Source organism: Arabidopsis lyrata (genome assembly GCF_000004255.2).
Source record: "Arabidopsis lyrata subsp. lyrata unplaced genomic scaffold ARALYscaffold_6, whole genome shotgun sequence".
Taxonomy (NCBI): domain Eukaryota; kingdom Viridiplantae; phylum Streptophyta; class Magnoliopsida; order Brassicales; family Brassicaceae; genus Arabidopsis; species Arabidopsis lyrata.
The window spans coordinates 3167299-3182543 of NW_003302550.1; the positions used below are offsets into that span (position 1 = coordinate 3167299).

The 15245-nt window shown below is 41.2% G+C and overlaps 1 protein-coding gene across 1 annotated transcript; it reads right to left on the reverse strand.

Annotated features, from left to right (window-relative positions):
• Nucleotides 1-9117: 9117 nt before the first annotated feature.
• Nucleotides 9118-10840, reverse strand: LOC110227863 (serine/arginine-rich splicing factor SC35-like). The gene is made up of 3 exons (XM_021023732.1): nucleotides 10441-10840; nucleotides 9232-9296; nucleotides 9118-9144 (listed from the first exon to the last, which is right to left on the reverse strand). The coding sequence occupies exons 1-3, from the start codon at nucleotides 10838-10840 to the stop codon at nucleotides 9118-9120; spliced, it is 492 nt and encodes a 163-aa protein (XP_020879391.1).
• Between the last annotated feature and the right edge of the window lie 4405 nt (nucleotides 10841-15245).

The following is a 15245-nucleotide window of genomic DNA, read 5'->3' on the forward strand; positions in this document are numbered from 1 at the left end:
TATTTTGACTTTTGTTTCACGGTTTGGCAAACATGAGTTTGTCTTTCATAGAATAGCTACAAGAGGTTTTTTGGACGAAAATGCCCTTAATGAAACATTGTATTGGTTTAGTTTCCTTTTCATTTTCATTAAACGTTGTAAAGAGAGTCAGTTCCTTAATTTTTGTCTTCTCTTTAATAATAATAAATAAAAAAACTGTTCTTGGGGAGAAGACGGAGAAGAACTTGAGAACTGTATGAGAGTTGTTCTTCACATACAAAATCTCAGGTTTTTTTTTTTCTTTCTAAATCTGAAATTATAGGTGGGGAGATTATTAGCCATTATTTATTTTGTTTCATGAGAAGAGAAAGAGAGTTTCGGCGACTGCAAATTTGTTCGGTGAGTTGTAGCGAAGAAGACAAAATTCGGGCAAGTAATCCAGATTGGAGTAAGAACTATACAACTCGACGGTGGGTTGTTTGTGGGTGTCAGATTAATCGAAAATTCTGACCTAATCTGAAAAATTTGGAGTTCTGAAAAGGGGGAAATCGGAGAAAAGTAGTTCGGTTTTCATCTCGGTGTCTCCGACGACTAGAAAAGGTAATGATACTTTGCCTTATTCCGATTGAGATATTTAACCAAAATCTGGGCAAATCTTTGTGAAGATAGCATATCCCTAATTTCAATTTCAAAACTGGTTGGCTTTAGAAATTGAGAATCGACTTTCTCCCAAAATTAAAAGTAAATTATGATATGTTGTATAATTTATTTTTGTGTACGTATGTCATTTTTGGCTGGAGAAAGAAGTTTATAAACCATATTTATGTACATTGTCTTTGAATTTTTATTCTGTGTACCAAACATTTATTGAGTTGCAGTGTGTTGGTGTCGGATCCCGCACCAGAAGTACGCGACCAACCAAAGATTGCCACGTAGTCAAGCGGGTGGCCCATAAAGATGAAGCCCATTGGGCCCATGAACCGAGGGGACGGTCGAAGTGGTTGTCACCACTTCGAGAGTCCGAAGTGACTGCACTGAGATGTGAGTTCGGTATATAAGACGCGGATAGGTCGGTTCAAGGACACTTGGGCCAAAAAGGCGAGGCCCACAAAGATCAGAGTCAACTCAAATTCAAACGTTGAGAATTAAAGTCGAAGAATCAAAACGGACACATTTAAGAGGGAATAATTGTACTTAATTATTCATTTTAATGTTAAATTCTCTATGTATAAATATAGAGGCCAATGGCCATGTAAAGGGGATCTTCCTCTCGAGAGAGAAATAATATAGCAATTCTAGTATCAAATTTACAAGTTCTTACGTATTCATTTTTGTCCCTCAAGAATAATCTTTCCCACTTAACAAAATACTTGAGTGTGTAAATCCGACATCCACATTTTGGCGCCGTCTGTGGGGACATCAGGATTCTTGAGTGGTCAGATTTCTTCTTTTCTACATTTCCGAGATAAGCGACAATGTCCGGAGGAGACGCCGTTGAAACATCATTGGCCGAAACCCTCAAAGCTATGCAGCAAACCATGTCGGACATATCACAAAAGTTCTCAGATGTGGAGAAGGCCGTCGATACGTTGCAAACATCCCAGGTATCTCTTAGCCAAAACGTCAATAATATACAAACTCGTGTTCGCTCTTTAAGTGCAGGAAACCCGGTGGGGACCCGAAGAGGGATATTCAACTCGCCAAGTTCCGCTGCACGAAATGAAACCAGCGGACAAACAACCCCCGGTGCTACTAATAATGTAGCTCAGACGTTGGAGGAAGAGACGCAGCTCGGAGATGAAGAACAACTTGCAGCTCAGTATGAGCAGGAGAACCTCGACCAGTTCGAGACCATGAGGAAGGTTAGCCAGGAATTAAAAGAAATGAAATCAAAATTTCATCAGGCTACAAGTTCGGAGCCAGACATCAATCGAGTCATTGAAGAAGCAAGGCGAACCCCTTTTATCCCGCGAATTGCAAGTTTGAGGATCAAAGATTCCCGGAAGCTCAAGTTGGACCCTTACAGCGGATTGGAGGATCCAAAAAGCTATCTTGCAGCCTTTCTGATCGCTGCAGGAAGAGTCGAGTTGGATGAAGCTGATGAGGACGCAGGCTATTGCAAGCTGTTTTCGGAGAATCTGTGTGGCCAAGCTCTAATGTGGTTCACCCAATTAGAGCCGGGTTCGATCAGCAATTTCGACGAACTGTCAGCCGTGTTCTTAAAGCAATACTCTATCCTTATGGATAAAAGCGTTTCGGATGCTGATCTTTGGAACTTAACGCAAGGATCTAATGAGTCACTTCGAGTTTTCATCACCAAATTCAAAGGGGTGCTATCAAAACTCCCAAGAATCTCACAGCAATCAGCTTTATCTGCCCTACGAAAAGGATTGCGACATGATTCAAGGTTTAAAGAAGACTTAATACTTCATAAACCAGATACAATTCAGGATGCACTCTTCCGTGCGAACAATTGGATGGAGGTAGAAGACGAAAAAGAAAGTTTTGCCAAACGGAATAAACAAGAAAAGCCGGCAGTCACCGTCCCCACCAAGAAGTTCGAGCCTAGAGAGAGCAAAGGACCAAGGAAGTTTGGGTCGCAACCCTTCAACAATTCTGTCGGGAAGCAATTCCAAGGGAAAGGAAGATCAAACACTTGGGTCCGTGATGAAAGTCTATATTGCGACATTCATAAAGTAACCGGACATTTAACCAAGGATTGCAGCGTTCTTAAAAAGCACCTCGCAGAGCTTTGGGCTAGTGGTGATCTTTCCAAATTCGATATAAAAGATTTTGTGAAGGAATACCACGAAGCAAAGGAAAACTCCAAAGATCAAGACTCCAAAAGACCAAGGTTATCCAACGAGGAAGAACCAAGAAGTTCGAAGGGGAGGATCAATGTGATTCTAGGAGGTTCCAGATTTTGCGGAGATTCAATAAGTTCCATCAAAAAACATAGACGAAATGTCTTACTCAAAGCAAGCTTGAGTGAAGAAATTGATTTTCAAGGTGCTACAATATCATTTAACGAAGAAGAAACACGGCATCTCGAAAGACCGCATGACGATGCTTTAGTCATTACTCTTGACGTCGCAAACTTCGAAGTATCAAGGATCCTTATAGATACAGGCAGTTCGGTCGACTTGATCTTTTTAAGTACTCTAGAAAAAATGGGAATCAGCCGAGGAGACATAGTAGGACCCCCATCTCCGTTAGTTGCATTCACAAGCGAGTCAGCCATGTCTCTCGGAACAATCAAGCTACCGGTCCTTGCCAAGAAGGTATCAAAGATCGTGGACTTCGTTGTCTTCGATAAGCCCGCTGCTTACAACATTATCCTCGGGACTCCCTGGATTTATCGGATGAAAGCAGTCCCCTCTACATATCATCAATGTGTCAAATTTCCAACATCAAATGGGGTGGAAACAATTCGGGGAGATCAAGAAGCTTCACGGACTTGTTACTTAGCTAGCCACCGTATGAAGATTCAATAGCAATTAGCGAAGCCTGCAAAAGAAAGACTAAAAACAAAATTTCCTAGTGGGCAGAAGAAAGAGGATGTAGTAGTCGAAGTGGTACTGGAAGAAGAAAAGCCGGACCGGAAAATTAGAATTGGAGCAACTTTGACTGGCCTAATAAAAGAAGCTTTGATCGAACTCTTAAGGAAAAACAAAGCATCATTCGCATGGTCGGCAGCGGACATGCCTGGCATAAATCCGAGTATAATTTGTCATGAACTAAACGTAGATCCAAGCTTCAAACCGGTGAAACAAAAAAGAAGAAAGCTTGGAGTGGAGCGGGCAAAAATAGTAAACGACGAAGTGGATAAACTCTTGAAGATAGGGTCCATAAGAGAAGTGCAATATCCGGAGTGGGTAGCAAACACTGTCGTTGTCAAGAAAAAGAATGGGAAAGATAGGGTTTGCATCGACTTTACAGACCTAAATAAGGCATGTCCCAAAGATAGTTTCCCGCTCCCGCATATAGATCGACTTGTAGAGTCCACCGCTGGAAATGAGCTGTTAACGTTCATGGATGCCTTCTCGGGTTATAATCAGATAATGATGAACCCCGACGATCAAGAAAAGACGTCATTTATCACAGATAGAGGTATCTACTGTTACAAGGTAATGCCTTTTGGTTTGAAAAATGCAGGAGCGACTTACCAACGGTTGGTGAACAAAATGTTTCATAATCACCTCGGGAAGACTATGGAAGTCTACATAGATGATATGTTGGTTAAATCGTTGAAGAAAGGAGATCATGTTAAGCATTTGGAGGAATGTTTTGATATTCTCAATAAATATCAAATGAAGCTGAACCCGGCGAAGTGCACATTTGGAGTCCCATCCGGGGAATTTCTTGGCTACATCGTAACAGAAAGAGGGATTGAAGCCAATCCAAATCAAATTAACGCCTTTCTAAACATGCCATCTCCGAAAAACTTCAAAGAAGTACAACGGTTGACTGGGCGGATTGCGGCCTTGAATCGTTTTATCTCGAGGTCAACAGATAAGTCGTTGCCTTTCTACCAAATTCTAAAAGGGAACAAAGGATTCCTTTGGGATGAGAAGTGTGAAGAAGCTTTTGGGCAGCTTAAGACATACTTAACCACTCCACCCATACTGTCCAAACCGGAAGTGGATGAAAAACTCTATTTGTACGTTTCAGTTTCAAACCACGCGGTTAGTGGAGTCTTGGTTCGGGAAGACCGTGGGGAGCAGAAACCAATTTACTACGTGAGCAAGTCAATGACGGATCCGGAAACCAGATATACAATGATGGAGAAACTTGCGCTCGCGGTGGTAACTTCGGCCCGGAAGCTGCGTCCATATTTTCAGTCCCATCCGGTTGAGGTATTAACTAACCAACCACTCAGAACAATACTTCATAGTCCAAGTCAATCCGGACGTTTGGCGAAATGGGCGGTGGAATTAAGCGAGTACGACATAGAGTTTAAAAGCCGGATCAGTATGAAGGCTCAGGTCTTAGCAGACTTCCTGACCGAACTACCAATACCTGGAACGGTAGATCAACCGGAGAACCAAACTTGGAAATTACACGTAGATGGGTCTTCAACAAAGCAAGGATCCGGAGTGGGAATCAGGTTGGAATCTCCGACATCAGAAATTCTAGAACAATCATTCCGATTGTTATTCAATGCCTCCAACAACGAGGCAGAATACGAAGCCCTTATTGCCGGACTTCGACTAGCACAAGGAGTTGGAGCTAAGGAAATATTGGCTTATTGCGATTCGCAATTAGTAGTTAACCAATTTAATGGAGACTATGAAGCCAAAGATTCAAGAATGGAAGCTTACCTCGAAGTGGTGAAGGATCTATCTAAAAATTTCTCGAAATTCGAGTTAATCCGCATACCTCGGGGAGAGAATACAACTGCAGATGCACTTGCCGCTTTGGCGTCAACATCAGATCCTGAGTTAAAGAGAGTTATTCCAGTAGAGTGCATCTCGGAGCGAAGCATTCAAGACAGCAAGGAAACCCTCGTCGTTACAAGGTCTCGAGCAGCGGCACGCGACCGTGGCGAACCAGAGATCGAACCGCCACCCAACAAACGCAGGAAGTCAAAAGGATCAAATACATCTAACAAGGAATCCGTTGTCTTAGCTAAAGAAGTGGTTCCGGAAACGATGTCAGAAACCGAGCCATTAATCGAGGAAGATATTCTTGAACCAAACGAGCATCCCGAACCAGAGCCACGAATATTTCACAAAATTGACCAAATTCCGGCTAAAGACTGGGGGGCTGACTGGAGGGAGCCAATAAAGCACTACATCACGACAGGCGAGCTCCCAAAGAATAAATGGCAGGCCAGGAAAATGAAAGTCGTTAGCGCGAAATTTTGCCTATCGAAAGATGCATTATATAGGCGAGGTGTTAGTGACCCTTACCTGTTATGCATTTTTGGGCCCGAAGTCGAAATCGTCATGAGCGAAGTGCATGAGGGATTATGTGGAAGTCATTCATCAGGAAGAGCTATGGCTTTTAAAGTTAAAAGAATGGGGTACTTTTGGCCCACTATGATCACAGATTGTGTTAAGTTCGCCCAAAGATGCAAGCGTTGCCAACTCCATGCACCATTGATCCATCAACCGTCGGAATTATTCTCCTCCATTTCCGCCCCATACCCGTTTATGAGGTGGTCAATGGACATCATTGGACCATTGCACAAATCAACTCGAGGTGTACAGTACCTTTTGGTCCTCACGGACTACTTTTCGAAATGGATTGAAGCTGAGGCGTATGTTGGTATCAAAGATTCGGCGGTGAAGACTTTTATTTGGAAAAACATTATATGTCGACATGGAGTTCCGTACGAAATAGTCACTGATAATGGACCGCAATTCATTTCACACGAGTTTGATGCCTTTTGTGCGGACTGGGGAATTAAAGTGAGTTATTCTACTCCAAGATATCCGCAAGGAAACGGTCAAGCCGAAGCCGCGAACAAGACGATATTAAGCAATCTCAAGAAACGCTTAAGTCATCTAAAGGGAGGATGGTATGAAGAACTCCAACCCGTCCTGTGGGCTTATCGTACAACCCCTAGGCGACCTACAGGAGAAACTCCATTCTCTTTGGTTTATGGCATGGAAGCGGTAGTACCAGCTGAACTCAACGTGCCCGGACTTCGTCGAACAGAAGCACCGTTAAATGAGGAAGAAAATTCAGCAATGCTTAACGATTCACTGGATACCATAAATGAAAGGCGTGATCAAGCTCTAATTCGGATCCAGAATTACCAACAGGCAGCAGCCCGGTATTACAATTCAAAGGTTAAAAGTAGGCCATTCTTCGTGGGAGATTTCGTATTAAGGCGTGTCTTTGACAACAAAAAAGAAGAAGGTGCCGGAAAACTCGGTATTAATTGGGAAGGACCTTACATTATTACCGAAGTGGTTCGAAACGGTGTTTATAGGTTGAAAGACCTAGAAGACAATCCAGTGAAGCGACCTTGGAATGTGATCAACTTAAAGAAGTTTTATGTTTAAAGCTATATGCATTATTTTTGTACATGAACTACGATTTGGCTTGATCCCGAAAAGGGTACGTAGGCAGCTCGAAAACGGGTTCAGCTATAAATAAAATTTTTGTTTTATTTCTTTATTAAAGGAAGAAGGTTCGGCTATGCGAACATACAAGAGATTGGAAATAAAGCATTTATTCAAAAAAAAGAGGGCGAAGTGTCCCTCATCGTACACTTTGAACTACGAAATCCTCGTTGACGAGCAGAACACTTCAATTCCTTGACCAGCAAGATCGAGGATTGGCATCATGCAGTCCGGAATTCGAGCAAAGTCAGAGATTCCAAGCTCAATCCACTCTCCGGGGTGAGATTCAAGGATGTGAAGATTCCTTGACACCATAGTAAGCCTGCGTTGCATCCGGCTAATCCTCTTCCGGAGCCTCCTCTTTTCCGACGTAAGCTTCCGGTGTTGAAGTTCAAGTGCCTCTATGAATGCCGTCGCTGTTCCTTGATCTCTGATAGGTAGATCCCTGATCAAAGCACATGGGGCTCGGATTTGAGATCTCAAGAAGCCGCGAAGTGGAGGAGGCTGCCTGTTGGGCTCACTTGGAACATCTTCATTCATCATTCCGATTCTGGAGAAGTCGGGCATAGATTCTGAACAGCGTAGATTGAACTCCATGCCTGCTAAAATAAAAAATGGTGAGGAGTAAAGAGGAGTTGAACCTATAATTTATAAGAACCCCATATCCCTAGCAAGCTACGGATTCTATCCAAGGAATGGAATGATTCGCGGAGAGATTTATGCCCTCGAACGGATCCTGCATTAAAAGACGTATCTCGAAGAATATTTGGAAAAGAAGGAAAATAGCAAATATTTCCATAAATAAAAAGGGCCGAAGCCCATTACGAGTTTCTGTTTAAAAAAAAAAAAAGAGAGAAGTGAAGAAATTGGAGAACATTTATGGGAGAGGCTCAGGAACAGGCTCCTTCATCACCGGTTTAGTCCTCGAAGTGGATGCCTTGTTTTTGGCATCCACTTCGGAACGATCCCGAAGGCGTTTCCGGCAGTCGCTGGCCTCCTCCTCCAAGTCCTCTCCCTCTTCATCGTCGGATGGAACGGCGAAGACGGGGGCGTTCACAGGACCCGGAACCCCCTTAGCACGGAGGTACATCCGAAGCATCCTCGGAATCTCAGCAACGGAATCGAAATTCCGCCATTCCCACTGAAAGGGATCACTTTCCAAAGCCCTGATCTTCCTCTCCACCCGAGAAATACGAGCCTCGAGTGTCTGCCTTTTGAGGCCTAGCCGTTGCCTCTCTTCACACAAGCGACGGTGCTTGTCGGCGACCTAGCATAAAGATGAATGAATAAGATGAAACAAAGAGTTTTTTAATCAAAAAAAAACTTCGAATACTTACCTTGTCAATGAAGTCGCAAGCCTCTTTTTTCTCCTTTGAAGGAAAGTGAAAGACGGCATGAGGGAAGAGAACGCCGGCCGGCTCAAAGCCGTCACCGGACAGGAAGAGTGGGCTGCCGGGATCAACGGGGGCTACTGTTTCGCTTTCCATTCTCAAAATATTTCTCAAGTGGGACTCTAGAGTCATGTTTAATAAAGCCTAGAGGTAGGTAAGCCTTTATTTATAATGATTTAGGGTTTTGCTTTGGAACCATAAATTCATTAATGGTAGCGTTTCCGAGTGGCTTAAACCATTTTTGGAAAATCAAGAAAAGGCAATTATTACATTAAAAGACGAGCCGTTCTCTTTAAGAAGGGAAAAAAGCAACCGTCGCATCAACTGCAAAAGTTTCTAAGGCCCTAGCCTGACAAGTTTACCGAGTTGACTAAACCCGAAGTGGGGAACTCGCTTTAAGCCGAGCTCAGTTCTCGCATTCTAAAGAGAAAGGTCTGATCAACCTAAAAATCTCGAAAGCATTGCCACAAGGCCACAAAAGGTTAAAACGGACTTTGCAAACCCGTATATAATTTTAACCAAACCCCCTTGGGTCGCAACCTAGAAAGGTTTAAAAGCCTCCTCAGGCAAATATCTTGTTCAAAAGAAAATAAAGCCTCCTTAGGCAAAAATAAATTCGAGATTAAGTCTTAAAATAAAAAGGGACAATCCCCAATTTAAAGTGGACACAGCCACTACGGAGCGATCTCCACCTCGGGCTCCTGCTCAGCAACCAGAGTTTCATTCACCTCCTTGACTGGTGCATGATCAGATGAAGCTCCCTGACCACCCTCCGCGGGACAACCAACCTCCGGAGTAACCTCCGGTACCACAGGAGCTACAGGCGGAACAATGCCCTCCGTCTCACTTGAACCTGGAAATAATAATTCCAGTCAATCAAAGGTACAAGGTAAGAAAAGGTAAGCCTTAGGAGCCAAGCGTTACCTGCCCAGTCTAAACCCGATTCACTTATTGGAGGTGATTCAGTAAAGAATGCCTCGAAGTCAAGCGGGTTGAAGGCCGAAGTGGGAAGAGCTGCCAAGCGACTCCGTTTTTCAGAAAGGTTAGTCGACAGCTCGGTCCTTTCTTGCTCTTCGGAGAAATCTGCTTCATGGATTTGATCCAGCAGAATCAGGTTACTTTCGTACTCCTTGATGTCTGACTCCAAGTCCGACCTAGCCTTCTCAGTCTGCATGAATCGGATGGCCCCTTGGATCAACTCCATCCCGCGTCCCTTGACCTCTTTTCTGGCTTTTGATGCCGACCTCGCCAATTCGGAGTCACGCAATTTGGCAATTGCCTTGTACTTCGCGTTGAGCTCGATGAGTTGGTTGTTCAGGGAATCAGCGTTTGATTCGGACTCTTGAAGCCTACCTTGAATACCAGAAAACTCTTCCTGGAGTTTGAAGTTCTGGTCGTACTGACCCTGCAGCTCCCCCTTTATCTGCGCAAGCTCGGATGTTAAATTGTCGACTTTGTCCTCCAGTTCATGCTTGGAGCCGGCAGAAGAACTGAGTTCGGCCTCAAGGGCGGAGAGTTTCTTTGTCAACATGTCCATCTCCTTCTCCCGGCCAATGACCAACCCTTCGTAATGTTCGATCATGTCGTTAAATTCGCTTTGAGCCTGGCGTTATGTATGAACCCGGGATGACGAGTCAGTTCGCAGAATGGCAATACAATAAAAAATTTACATAAACGAAAGCGGGACTAACCCGAGATGAGTGATGCGCGTGAAGCAGATAACGTTCACGAATCGCAGGGCGCCATTTGTTGAAATCTGGCAAGATCGAACCCGAACGGGTCTTGAAGCATCGGAAGACGCTGCCTTCTGTCTCCATAGCTGCGAAGAAGGAAGAATTGTAAAAATTGGAATTTTAAAGACAAAAGTTTAAGTGTGTAAATCACCGAACCTGAAAGCGATTTGACTTGAGGTACAAGAGCAGGCTTCAGCCTCGAGGGAGCATCTCGAGATTCAGAATCTCCTTTTTTCGGAGACGCGCTCCGGGCGGTCTTTCCACTATCAGGCTGGGAAGAGGAAGACATGTCAACCGGTCGTGGAGGACCCATTGGTTCAGAAGGAGGGGATGACCGAGGTGAGCGGTCAGTCCGGGCCCTTGACTTTTCCCTCTGCGGGGAAAGATCACTGCGAGAGGACTTGTCTCTCTTTCGGCGAACCAAGTTCTTAATTGGTTCGTTACTGAAATCATCTCGGGAAGGACGAGGTGAATCACGGCGAGGAGATCGATCCCTCCGAGGAGAACGTGAGTCGCGACGATCGCGACGAGGAGTTAATCTGAAGGAAGCGACAGATCGGGCTCCCTCAGTACTGCCATCATCGACCAGCAAGGTCCTACTATAGTCCTTCTTGTCTATGGAAGTCGTGAGGAACTTTTTCTTCTCCTCGCAAGCCTCAGCCATCGGCTTGGAAAGCAACTTACGTTTGGCCGCAAGGGCCCGAGATGACATTCCCTGAGTTGAGGGAGGGGGAGGAATTTGGTGAAGATGACCAGGCGGACTCATCCTGAGTCTGTGGTTAGCCTCTATGAATCGTTCGAGAGTGAAGGAATTCCAAAGGGTTTCCCCTTCAAGAATTATTTTGAAGAATTCGATGAACTCTTCAGATGGGAGATTGGAAGCGATGAAAGCTGCGAAATGAAACAACGGTGTTAGTTAATAAAAATAAAGAAACAACCGGGAAAGATACGGGCAACCTAATCTCTACCAGGTTTCGCCGACCACTTCGAAGGGAGGAAATCTGCAAGATTTCCAATCGAAGCGGGAGTTTTCTTAATCAAGAACCAAGGATGATGCCAATTTTCATCCTTGTTTGGAAGATGCGAAATGATGTTCCTGTTGGCGTTAGGATATGCTGAGAAATACCCCGTTTTCTTCGATGAGCTTCTCACGCTTAGAAGCTCATTTAGTTCGGCGACTCCAATAACGTAACCGGCCTCCGCCGCGATTGTTATAATGCCGAGAATAGTACGAAGAAGATTGGGGGTTAATTGAGGAAGAGCGATTTCAAGAGCCGCTAGGTATAAAATTAGGGCTTCGGGAAGAGGAAAGGTCAGCCCGCAACCTTTGAAATAAATCTCATACACACAGAAGTAACCATCGCGATGGTTCTCTGGAGATTCTGTGGGGGAAGCTATTTGAGCTTCCGCCATAATTTCCGGTGGAATCCGGCAAAGCTCTCTCAATCGCTCGAGGGATTGAAGAGTACAAGTGGACCTAAAGTGCGGACCGACAATATCACCAGGGCGGGTGCATTCGTCGTTACTAGAACGCCTCTCGTCGAAAGACGGAGACTCGGGTCTATCGGAATCGGAAGTCATTGGGAAAAAAGAGAAATTCGAAATCCGGCGAAGAAGGGTTTTGGTGAAGGAACGAAGAGAGAGGTTTTGATTAAAGTACAAAAGTAAAAGAAGAGAGTAATGGTGAAAAGAAGTTACCTCAAGCTAATGATGAAACCGCCTTGGAAGTCGTGTGGGAAGTGGGAAGGTTTTTCCCGTTTTAATAGTAATTAATCAATATACGGTCATAATGATGACAGATGTCACTCGGTTAAGAATGGCTAGTGCCGAAATTAAAGGAGTGATGAGATTTTCGGCGGGAAATCATAAAGATTCTCGAGCGCAATCTTTGGCCACTTGAGCATTTAAAGTCCTCCGAATTGAAAAAACACTTCGAAGAACTTGGGGGGCTAATTGTTGGTGTCGGATCCCGCACCAGAAGTACGCGACCAACCAAAGATTGCCACGTAGTCAAGCGGGTGGCCCATAAAGATAAAGCCCATTGGGCCCATGAACCGAGGGGACGGTCGAAGTGGTTGTCACCACTTCGAGAGTCCGAAGTGACTGCACTGAGATGTGAGTTCGGTATATAAGACGCGGATAGGTCGGTTCAAGGACACTTGGGCCAAAAAGGCGAGGCCCACAAAGATCAGAGTCAACTCAAATTCAAACGTTGAGAATTAAAGTCGAAGAATCAAAACGGACACATTTAAGAGGGAATAATTGTACTTAATTATTCATTTTAATGTTAAATTCTCTATGTATAAATATAGAGGCCAATGGCCATGTAAAGGGGATCTTCCTCTCGAGAGAGAAATAATATAGCAATTCTAGTATCAAATTTACAAGTTCTTACGTATTCATTTTTGTCCCTCAAGAATAATCTTTCCCACTTAACAAAATACTTGAGTGTGTAAATCCGACATCCACACAGTGTACGTTTGTTAGACTGTGTACGTTAGAAACTTTGATGGTAGATTTAAAATAGTTTTACACAACATATTTTGCAGGAATTGAAAGTATGGATCCGGTGGAAGATGTTAATGCTGAATAGTGACCGTCTAGGTTATTTGCTTTGGACCATTACCCTAAAATAACGAAGAGAAATGTTTATTCTAGACCGGAGTACCTTGCTACAATAGTGAATGCTTTGAAAGGAATCGAGGAGATTAAATTTCTTTTAAACTCTCCTTTTGGGAAGATTTTTGAAATCTCCCCTAACAAGTTTGTGTGTCAATTGGTGACAAATAAATGACACAAGATGTATGTAGATGTTTTTTGCGGGAGGTGAGAAATACCCCAAAAGAAAAAAGGTAAAACAAGTAACTAAACGGAAAGAGGGATGCAAAAAAGTTTGGACAACGCTATTTGGGAAAGATATATGCGAAACCAACAGTACCTGACTTGGAGAATAAATTAGATATAGCTCACTCCACTATGTGTTAGTTGTTGCACATTTATTAATGGGTGTAAACAATTTTTCCTTTTATTGGTATGCACATGAAATGTGACTTTTCTAAGGTTTAAGAGAGTTCGAGGATGTAACATTGAATTGTTATATTAAAAAACTAATATGTTGATATCCATTTTGTTATATTTTTTATGATGTAGTTGATGTATGTATGAATGAATGAAGCTATTTTGAAGATTAACGTACGCAATTTTCAAACAGATGATAGTTTGTGACGGTAAACGTACACGGTCATAAGACAAGATGAACATCGTAATAAGGAGATATACGTAATGTATTTTCAAAATTGGCGACGTATCCAAAACTAAAAACGTACATCATCATACAATCGAAAACGTACATCATTCTACAAACGAAAACGTACTCGAGTAGAAGATGACACAAAAACATACACTACATTAATCTGAGAGTGTTATGAAATCTTATATGTATATTAGATTTTTGTATGTCTTCTTGTTATGTTCTTCGCTTTTACATCTTATACAACTATACGACAGAGATGTTTTTCAAAATAAAATTGCATCTACTACCCCGTGTTCACATTAAATTCATAATATGGTGTACATATATTATGTACACGTACACTAGTCCAGTAAGACATGAAAATGCTCCTTAATGACCCTCTAATCCCTACCTCAAAACCTTTGACTTCAAATACACTATGCTCTTTTGTATTCGTGTACGTCAAACATTCACTTCCACGTACTTTTTCTTGTACACAGTTAATGATGTACGTACATTTGTCAAATGGTTAAATTGTCACCATTCTCCTCAAAATCATCAAAGTTTATTATAATTATTTTTCTGTTTTTTTTTTCACTTTCTTACCATTCTATAAAATATTTCAGAAAATCATGTTTTTCAGCTATTTTTTTAAAAACATTTTTACTTATAAATGTTTTTAACAATTTTTTATATAGATTTATGACGATCACTTTAATTTTTTAGTTACAAGAGTTGTGTTTTTTTTTAATAACTCTTTCTTTTTTGACAATTCCAAAAAGTGTTTTAAATTTTTTTAGTCGTAATTATTCACTCCGGAAATGGTTTTTCTTATTATGTTAACTCCATATTCAATTTGTACATCTTATTATATAAAGTATGGTTTTCAAAGTTAATAACTCATAGGATCGTGACACGTGGAAAATCTATCGATCTTAGATTTTGACACGTGTAAAACAAAAATTTCCTTTTATTTAATTTTAAAAAAGTAAAGAAGATAATTATAAGGAAACTATATGTATCTTATTAAATAAAAATAAAAATTATAAAATTATTTACCATTTCTAATTTAAAGCTACTAATTCTAAAAGAAAAGTATTAATTTTTCCTTAAAAACTAAAAAAAGATTAAAGAAATTATAAAATTAACTAATAAAATACGATAATTAAGAAGACTCTACAATCAAAAAGATTTAAGAAATTATATAATTAATTAATAAAATAAAATAATTAAGGAAATTGTACAATCAATTAATCTTTTAAAAGAAGATTTTAAATACTCACCTCTATATAAACAAAAACATTTCTTCAGAAGCACCACCATTGCTTCAACTTCGATATATTGTCAAAGCTTTTTTAAGGGTAAAAATCGTTTATTTTTCTTAACCATGCAAAAAGTAAAATAAGAATTTTTACATGTGCTATTAGTCAATAAAATTTGGCATGTATTAGTCAATAAAATTTGAAAAAGTAATGAGTTTATAAGAATTAATTTTTGATTACTTGATGATAATATTATTATAGTTATACTTATTTTTTTATTCTAAAAAATTGAAATAAGTGAAAACACAAAAATTGGAAAAATGGCATATAGGAAGTAATTTTTGATTATTTGATGAGAATGTCAGCATATTTTTTATTTATTAATTTTAAGTCAATTAATATTAGTTTGACATGAGGTAAATTTAACTTATAAGATTAATACATATATATATGTAACATTATTTTAAAGTACAAAAAGATTTGTGGATGTTTACTTTTTTTTAAAAAAAATTATGTTTGATATTTGTTAATTATTTTAATATTTACTAAGATATAGATTTGATATGATATATATA